The sequence below is a fragment of the Pollachius pollachius genome, assembly GCF_949987615.1.
Source record: "Pollachius pollachius genome assembly, chromosome: 4".
NCBI classification, from domain to species: Eukaryota; Metazoa; Chordata; class Actinopteri; order Gadiformes; family Gadidae; genus Pollachius; species Pollachius pollachius.
This window is the reverse complement of record NC_136937.1, coordinates 18,123,158-18,133,157: the sequence shown is the minus strand read 5'-3', so window position 1 is coordinate 18,133,157 and position 10,000 is coordinate 18,123,158. Positions and strand designations below refer to the sequence as shown.

Here is a 10,000-nt window from a genome sequence, read left to right as displayed (position 1 = left end):
TTAGTAGTTGGGAAAAATTCCACAGCTTTAATGTCACAGCCTTACTCGTCGTTTTGTTACTCTCTGTTAAAATCAAAAACATATTTTTTGGTTTCAGGGGTTGTTTTGTCACAGTGAGTGCAACAAGTTGAATTTAACTACTCACGATGATGGAGAACAACAAAAAATACAATTCAGAGCAGTGTTGTCTGCTGCTCTGAATGTCAAAGCAACATTTGTGAGTCCTTGAAAATCCTCCTTGCTCCCCAGTAGATACCTGGTATACCGAGCTATGGTCATCAATGTGAATGATGATGGATGAAATGCAAACACAACTTTCCAGAAACTAAGGAATGTATAAAAAAAATAAAACATATTTTGAAAACGAATAATAAAAGAAGTGATTAAAGAAGACTGATGACCAAACATGTATTACGACTCTAAACCTCAAGGCCCCTCGCTATCAGCAGCCCCTCGCACTCTCAGTTCTGCCCTATCTCCCCTAGCAACTGGACCACATGTGTGATGGTCGGTGGGTTTTATGGAAGCCAGGTCCTTCTCGGGGCTGCTGATAGGCTGCTTCTACCCAGTGTCCCTCTCCACAAACACTGGCTTCCTCCCCCACCTCCTCCACGCTCTGCCTTCCCATAACACTCTGCAGACAAAGGAGGTACGGTGCCAAGCTAAACAAGAAGCAGACCACCTCTCCCCTCCGCTAAGTGTTGATGGAACAAACCATGAACACTCTTTAGTTTTTTCTCAGAATTTGCAAATCATTCCTGGTGTTGATTGTATTGACTAAGCATGGTGTGTGGTGTTCGTTGCGGTCACTAATAGGATGGCAATGACACAGTCATCAGAGTTTAAATAACTGAGGTCAAGGTTGTACTGACATGAAGCAATGAAGCTAATAGCCAGTTACCTGTATGTTTGCTGGTGGTACAACACTTAATCATAGGACCTAACCAGACAGAGGAGCTCCAACAGGGGCCTCATCACCTCGTCATCATCCCATCATTGATCAAATCTTTCTGGGGTCGAATGTCCAGCATGACCCCCTCATATTATTGGTTATGAAGGGGGTGAGCATGGGTGTGTAAATAATTCCATATGCTAGCACAGACACATGGAGGCACACACATACACATGCAGACAATTCAACACACACACACACACACACACACACACACACACACACATAGACACCCACACAGGCACGTATAGACACACAAAGACAGATCCACACAAATAATGCAAACAAACACACACACACAAGCACACACACACACACACTTAAACATGCACACACACACAAACACAGAGACACGTATAGACAAACACAGACAAATCCACACAAATAACTCCTTCACACACTCTCATCCTGTCTTGTCTGACAACTCAAAGTATTGCTCACAACTGTCACAATTTTATTTTCATGTTGTTGATATTCAGAATAACTGTAATCATCACAACCCATGTCTCGGGATACATCTCTATTTATTTCCCCAGGGCTTTCACCAAATCATAGTAGACCGCATTGTGCCCGTTCGGAACGGAACAAAGAGGAGCAACAGATCAGAGTGAAGAGGGGGCAGAAGAGTCCGCCATAGAGACAAGTACACCACCACGGACTGACGTCCCTGACAGCCTGATTTCCTCCCTCCCTGTCTCACTGACTTTGTTTACCATTTCCAACATAACCTTCAGAGGTATACTTTGGTCTATTCAAACCTGCAATCCACGGCTGATGCTCACCCACACCAACATCCAGCGCATCACGCACATCCCCGCTGGAAAGACTTCAGATCTCACGCGGCCGCACTAAATGTCCAACAACTTGTTGTGATCACTTTAAACTGTGAGGTGGTGTTCAGTCTGGCCCTAAGCAGTGATGGCCTGTAGGGGTTATCTTAAGTGGCACTTTAGATAGCACCTGGCTCTGCCCGGCTGCACAACTGCACTTTTTCTTTGCTAGATGTTTTTTCTTTCAGGTTCGCACAAAAGTGTGAGTCCCAAATCATAAACGCTATATAATGCGATTCAGATAACATTATCATTAGGATCATCTTTGTGTATTAATAAGACCAATTGACTAATGACAAACGAGAAATCCGCCTTTTTCTTTTTCTTTCTCTCGCATATAAGTACACTGCTACTAAAACACTGCTTATTGAGATACAGAAATCACAAAAGACCCAGCACCACCTCCACCAGTACCACCTCCACCTCCTCCACCACCACCACCTCCACCACCACTATGCCAGTGTGATTAAAGCCATACCCCCCCACACTCCTTCCAGGCATTGTTCAGGCTGGAATGTCCAGGGGAGGGTCGGAGCCGCTTGCAGGGGGTGGAGGAGGGATCAGGGCTCTCTCTGTGAAGCCTTAAATCACAGCAGAACCACAGCTCCCTCACGCCAGAGAACAGCCGGGACAACGCGGGACGCTGGGCCAAAGACCAGTGAGGAAGAGGCCAAATTGGCAGTCGGAGTGTAATGGTGGTTAGGACTTAGTTACTGTTACGGTTAGGACTTAGTTTGTGCAATGGATGGACTTAGTTAGGGTCATGGTTAGGACTTAGTTAGTGGTATGTTTAGGACTTAGTTACTGTTACGGTTAGGACTTAGTTACTGTTACGGTTAGGACTTAGTTAGTGGTATGTTTAGGACTTAGTGTTATGTTTAGGACTTAGTTAGTGGTATGTTTAGGACTTAGTGTTATGTTTCGGACTTAGTGTTATGTTTAGGACTTAGTTAGTGTTATGTTTAGGACTTAGTTAGTGTTATGGTTAGGACTTAGTTAGTGGTATGTTTAGGACTTAGTTAGTGTTATGTTTAGGACTTAGTTAGTGGTATGTTTAGGACTTAGTGTTATGTTTCGGACTTAGTTAGTGTTATGTTTAGGACTTAGTTAGGGTCATGGTTAGGACTTAGTTAGTGTCATGGTTAGGACTTGGTTAGGGTCATGGTTAGGACTTAGTTAGTGGTATGTTTAGGACTTAGTGTTATGGTTAGGACTTAGTTAGGGTCATGGTTAGGACTTAGTTAGTATTATGGTTAGGACTTAGTTAGTTTTATGGTTAGGACTTAGTGAGTATTATGATTAGCACTTAGTTAGGGTCATGGTTAGGACTTAGTTAGTGTCATGGTTAGGACTTGGTTAGGGTCATGGTTAGGACTTAGTTAGTGGTATGTTTAGGACTTAGTTAGTTTTATGGTTAGGACTTAGTGAGTATTATGGTTAGGACTTAGTTAGGGTCATGGTTAGGACTTAGCTGGTGTCATGGTTAGGACTTGGTCAATGCTATGGTTAGCCTGACATCACCACATTCGTTTTTTGATTTGTCTGGAATCTTGAACCTCTTGACACCATTGGTTAGACCAATCAGAGCAATGAGACGTGTGATACAGTGCTGAGCGGAAATTCAACTTTTACCAAATAGTACCGGAAGTAACGCAAACATCTTCCTCATCGGCAAAAGCTTTAGGTGAAGTATGCTTAGATTGTTTAGGGAAAACATGCTGTATCCTACAGTTTGTGTCATACTAACGCGATAGCCACTGAAATAGATCATTCAATCCATACCAGCGGCAGCCATCTTGGTTGTCGGTTTTCATCGTATCAGACACGCCCAATAGTAGATCAATAGTAGGTTGTGATTGGCCCGACCCGGGCCAGGTCTGATGGAAATCTGTTTGAACAGGAGGGGGGCAGACCCATATGCAAATAAACCAGAGCACACAGAGTCATGTGGTTCCCAGAGTAGGTTACGAATAGCGGAACAGGAAGACCACCTCTTTCCCTGTCCTTTCTAATTGGCATGGTACGTGACACCTGCAGGTGATATTTCTCATGTTGTTCCACAATCAGACACAAAACACCTGTGTGCATGTAGGGAATAGGGACACCTGTGCTACACATTTTCAAGCACAAAGGCAAACCAGCATAGTTTAGAACGACATCAATTTCTGACCTGCCAATGGCAGAGGCAGGAGCAGCTTATCAGCGCTGTGTGGCCAGGCAGTGTTTCATTCATTCCAGCCTGTTTGATGTCTACATAAAGATGCATTCACTCCCAGGCAGAATCCTGCCTTATCTCTGCTGGCCAGAGCCGAACTGACGACACACGGGCACACACACAGACACACACGCAAACACACACGCTGGTGACTGCAATCTGGTCAATGCCATTTCATCATTCCCCCAAGGAGTTTCTCTGCTGGATACCTCTCTGTCCACATCTATGGACCAATAGGAGCGCTAGCAGACAGTAACAGGGCAAGGTAGGGGTGCAACTATTGGTTAGGAACAAGGAAGAGAGGGGAATGGTTGAAACTATGAGGAGAGAGGGAAATGTTAGTGAGAAACAAGTGAGGGAAAACAGCACAATCAACAAATTAAAATAACAACAATGCTGCCAATGATGACGACATGAAGGTAAAGGAACAGAGGAAAACTGTGGAGCATAATATTGAGAAAGAAAAATATAGAGTGAAAATGAATAAAGGGGGCGGGGGGTGGGGGAGGGGAGAAAAAGGGCTCTGTTACCAGATGGTCTAAAGTCCATCCTCCTTTACCGGCTGGTTCACAGGCTATCACCCACTCCAGACAACAGCTGGTGACTGAGCACCGCACCACTGACCTTACAAACAGTCGATTACACACCACAGACCCTGCCCAAGCCTCCTCCCTCCCAGCCACACCACCCTGGGGCCAGGAGAGGTGGCCTCTCTGGTCTCAGCCAGGAGACAGACCTGGGACCATCACACGGCTGCGCACTGTTGTGGGACTGGGTTTGAACCCTGATGTCCACAGTTCACCTGTAGGCATCGTTAGGGTTCTACTCTTGAACTCCTATCTGCTCCTTAAAGCTTGGGTAGGCAGGCAGCTTTGGAGGAACCACCCAGAGTAAGCTACATATTGGAAGTATCCAACCGAAAGCTTGTAGCTTTGGCAATACGTCTGCCTAACTTTGATGAAGACGTGCACTTATGCGCAATGAGTACACGCAGATTGACGGGTAGGTAGGTATACAGACAGACAGGCTTATTAAAGGCCTGCGAAAACCATTGATATTTTTAGGGCATTTTATTGATTCACTGTTTTATCAGGATGTAGAGAGAATTTCCACAAATATGAAAAAGAATGCATTAAAATCGATTGTCTACTCTAGTTTTAATGACCTGTATCTCAATTAAGTTTAAGTCGCCTTGGGTAAAAGTGTTTGACTGAATGACCTGCATGTCAAAACAGTTAAAAGTTGTTATGCCGTTCTGCCGGATGCTGACCTCCTTCTGTATCAGAGATTTTGTTTTGGTTCAGACTAACAGGAGTGTTGTTCTTGAAGTTCACTTACATGCTGCCCGTGTGGGGAAACACTGCCTTTTCTAAACTGACAACTGAAGTCTTGGTGGTCTTAAATAACAGAAAGGTCGGAAGAGGTAGTAAGTTATGCGTTGTGGGGCAGCAAATTGTGGGACATTGCTAGTAGGCTTCCCTGCGGCATAAATCCTCAAGTTTTGGTACTGCTATAAAAAAGTCAGAGAAACATTGTTGAGCTTTTAGTACATTTTTCATAAAGTTGTTGCAGTCGAAATAGAGTCATAAATGTTAATGATTGATCGATTTTTCTGCCTTATTTATGCATTTATTATGCGGATTTGGGATCTGTACTCTTTTTCAGCAGCTTATTTGTTATTGATATTGAAGTCATTCTGCTATTATAATGATTTAAGCCTACTACGATGTAATGCAGTGTAACACACACTTTGCACAGTGTATCACCCACCTGACAAAGTGTAAAGGGTCAAATGGTGTAACCCACACACACACACACACACACACACACACACACACACACACACGCACACACACACACACACACACCTTCACACTTTGGATCGTAACCTTGTGGCGGGAGGTCACATCATGACAATGAATGACATTCATACAAACCGCAGAATTAATTATTTTACTGCTCCTCCTCATACACAAACACTCACACACACACACACACACACACACACACACACACACACACACACACACACACACACATCCGCATGGCTCTCAAAGAGATAATCACCTTGACAACATAACAATGCTAGCAGAGGCTAGCTTCCTCTTCACCATTGATTAGCCCTTGAATCAAATAAATCAAACATCTACTCTTTCCTTTCCGCTTCTAGGCTAACTCACAAGGATTTTCCTCCCAGGGGACGTTCTCTTTACCTTGTTTGTTGTTTGACCACGGTGTGTTTGGTATGAGGGCAGTTATGTTGGTAATGTCCAGAATGCTTTGTGAGTGCTGTTCCTGCATCGCCTCCACAGCTGGAAGTGATGGTGTGTTCAATTACAAGGTGAACTAATTTAGGCAGTCAGGCCTGTTAAACAGCAGACGGCTTATTTAGCCTAGCGTTGCCATGCAAGCCTAGAGAACTGCGCTGCCAATCCAACCACGTGAAATGTGTTTTAATGTGTGCGCGTGTGTGTATGTGTGCGTGTGTGCGTGTGTGCGTGTGTGTGTGTGTGTGTGTGTGTGTGTGTGTGTGTGTGTACACACTATGAAGTGGTGGATTTGATCCAGATGTACTTGAATCCCTTCAATATCCAAACCCCTACACACACTCTTACTCAACCTAATTTCATTAGCCACCGTTCTTTAAAGCAGTCGTATGTGGCTACTGTATCTTTAAACACGGTGGGTCGTTAAGGCATCGCTGTAACGTCTGAAACATCTTGTGTGGCAGATGATATCAAAAGCCTGTTGGAGTTGGAAAGGGGAATGATACTGATGTTACGAAGAATAGTAGTCAATAATAAAGTTAATAATGACCCAAAAATGTATTCAGATTCCGATTATTTTATTGATTATTGGTGGATATTTCAAAAGCAGAGGCTAGCTTCCTCTTCACTCGAATGGCCCTTGAAACAAATTAACAAAACTCCTACTCTTTCCTTTCATGTTTTATTGTTACGAAGAAGAGTTATACAGAAAAGTAAAAAATGATCCAAATATGTATTCAGATTCCGATTATTTAATGATTACGTGGGGATTTTTGAAATGCTCTTTTTCTGATAGAGAACTAACTATCTTATATTCATACATAAAAAAAAGCCACAATGTCTATGAGCAGAAAGTTACGAACCAATGTACAGCTTGTCCAATTCTACATCAAACTCAAGAAAGCACGATTCATATGTGTTTGAATAGGTTGGCTCTACAACCTGTTCTCAGCGCTCTGTTATTTTGGTAGCCAGAAGCCAGCAATGTGCAGCGCAGCTCGGATACCTGTGAGGACAGGACCCTCACAGGAGAGCTGCATTCCTTCCGGGCATGTCTCGCTCTGCTCTGAACAAGCCTTCCCCTGCTCTGACCCCAAGGAATATTCCAGAGAGCCAGAATAAATATTATTGTTTTTTTTGGTTATCGTGAAGACTGCAGACATTCTGTGTACGAACAGAGATGCTAAAAGGGATTCATGGCAGTTCTAGATGCACTGCGTTCAGTGCTTCTAGTACAAGATGTATTGTGTGTTGTTGAGGATGGGTGTTTGTATGTCAGATTTCAGCTGAAGGCTGTGTTGACTGAAGAAGGAATGTTCATGTTTTTGACGTGACGCAATGTTTCGAGTAGAGATACCTACATCTTGTGCAATGTCAACATGTCTCTTCAGCCATGATTTTACTGATTCACTGATTTGGACGGACGTCTTGATAATGAAGGCATCAAACCCAGACCCAAACCCAAAAGCAAACCATCTTCTGGTCTGTGGAGCAAATCACATTTTGAAGAAAGTAAAAGAAAGGCAGTGAAAAACCCACTGCGGCTACTTTATCGACCGATCACAGAACAGTCAGGACAGCCCTGGTGTACACAACGGTCAGAACAGCCCTGACATACAGAACAGTCAGAACAGCCCTTGTGTACACAACAGTCAGAACAGCCTTGACATACAGAACAGTCAGAACAGCCCAGACGCACAGAACAGTCAGAACAGCCCAGACGCACAGAACAGTCAGAACAGCCCTGACGTTGCCCTTCATGCGACCACTGACTTGATAATTGATTTGTGTGTTTGTGTTTGTTTGTGTTTACCAGAGTCCCCACCGGAGAGGACGGGGCGCAGACGGAGCATGCCTGGCAGCCCCCTGGACAAGACCCCCGGCGCCATGGAGACCACGTCCGCCGGCACCACCACGCCGTTCAGAGTCACCGTGAGTACTGTGAGTGTGTTTCAAAACGCACCGGCGCCATCGGCGCCGCATCGTTGGCCGATATAGCGACGCCATTTGTCATCGACGTCCATGTTCGCTCTCATGACCCTCCACTCTCACTCTCTCTGTTCTGTCTCCCTCCGCTCTCTCTGTCTCCCTTCACTCTCTCTGTCTCTCTCTCTTCACTCCCGCTGTCTCCCTTCACTCTCTCTTTCTCCTTTCCCTCTCTGTCTCCCTTCTGTCTCTCTGTCTCCCTTCGCTCTCTGTCTCTCTTTACTCGCTCTGTCTCCCTTCTCTCTCTGTCTCCCTTCTGTATCCCTTCACCCTCTCTGTATCCCTTCTGTCTCTCTGTCTCCCTTCGCTCTCTGTCTCTCTTTACTCGCTCTGTCTCCCTTCTCTCTCTCTGTCTCCCTTCACTCTCTCTGTCTCCCTTTCCTCTCTGTCTCCCTTCTCTCTCTCTGTCTCCCTTCACTCTCTCTGTCTCCCTTTCCTCTCCGTCTCCCTTCTCTCTTTGTCTTCCTTCACTCTCTCTGTCTCCCTTCACTCTCTCTGTCTCCCTTCTGTCTCTGTCTTCCTTCACTCTCTCTGTCTCCCTTCACTCTCTCTGTCTCCCTTTCCTCTCTGTCTCCCTTCTCTCTTTGTCTTCCTTCACTCTCTCTGTCTCCCTTCACTCTCTCTGTCTCCCTTCTGTCTCTGTCTTCCTTCACTCTCTCTGTCTCCCTTCACTCTCTCTGTCTCCCTTCTGTCTCTGTCTTCCTTCACTCTCTCTGTCTCCCTTCACTCTCTCTGTCTCCCTTCTGTCTCTCTGTCTTCCTTCACTCTCTCTTTCGGCCGTCACTCACTCTGTGTCTCCTCACTCACTCTGTCTCTCTTCACTCTGTCTCCCTTCTGTCTCCCTTCATTCTCTCTGTCTCCCTTATCAGTCGCTGTCTCCCTTCACTTTCTCTCTCTCCCCCATCCCTGTCTCTGTCTCCGTATGCTGTTTCTGTCTCCCTAAGCTCTCTCTGTCTCCCTAAGGTGTCTCTGTCTCCCTAAGCTGTCGCTGTCTCCCATAGCTGTCTTGGTCCGAGTAGGGTTTTTTCTCATGATCTAAGTTAAGCGTGAGTAAGATCTCCTCATGATTTACATCATTGTGGTTGTCTCCTGTCTGCTGATCTGGCTGCCAGGTGGACCTGACTGAAACTTACTTCTGATGTTCCCAGTGGGCGCCTTGATGTTGAGTACAAACATGCCGTGAATCCATGCTTTTAAGATCCCAATTTAGTGGGCTATTTCCATCGGCTCAGAATGAGAAGAGCGTCAAGACTGAACAACTTCCTCATCTGCAAACATGATGAATGTCTAATCTAACGCTATCAATCTATCTATTTTGCTCTCTTCATTTATCCATCTCAGTCTATCTCTCTCTCTCTCTATCTATCTGTCTATCACTCCATCAAACTCACTTTTGACTCACTCTTGCTCAACAACACACACAAGCATGCACATGAATACACACATACACAAATACACATGTACACACACACACACACACACACACACACACACGTGTACGCACACTCAAACACACACACATTCCCTGGCAGATTCCCATCCACAATCAGATCTGATTTCAATCTGTCAATTAAAGAAGCGGCAAAATATTTTAACTGAGAGATTAGACGTGCAAATCTTAATCAATAACTCATGTGAGTGTGGAAATAAAAATGAACCGTAGGTGAGCAGTTAACACCTATGTTGGTGCAAAGCCAAACTCTGTCTGAACTGCCTTACCCTTCCGCATAATATGGCCACTCAGGGTATA

At 44.9% G+C, this 10,000-nt stretch overlaps 1 protein-coding gene across 4 annotated transcripts in view; it reads left to right on the top strand.

Moving 5' to 3' along the window:
* dab2ipb (DAB2 interacting protein b) overlaps window positions 1-10,000 on the top strand; it is a 104,100-nt gene that overhangs the window by 19,938 nt on the left and 74,162 nt on the right. For 3 of the 4 annotated variants that reach the window (XM_079734775.1, XM_079734774.1, XM_079734772.1), the window contains exon 2: window positions 8,081-8,205. In XM_079734775.1, coding sequence (XP_079590901.1) covers window positions 8,116-8,205 — 90 coding nt within the window. In that variant the 5' untranslated portion in view covers window positions 8,081-8,115. The remainder of the gene's footprint in view (window positions 1-8,080; window positions 8,206-10,000) is intronic. The other variant, XM_079734773.1, reaches the window with a different exon arrangement.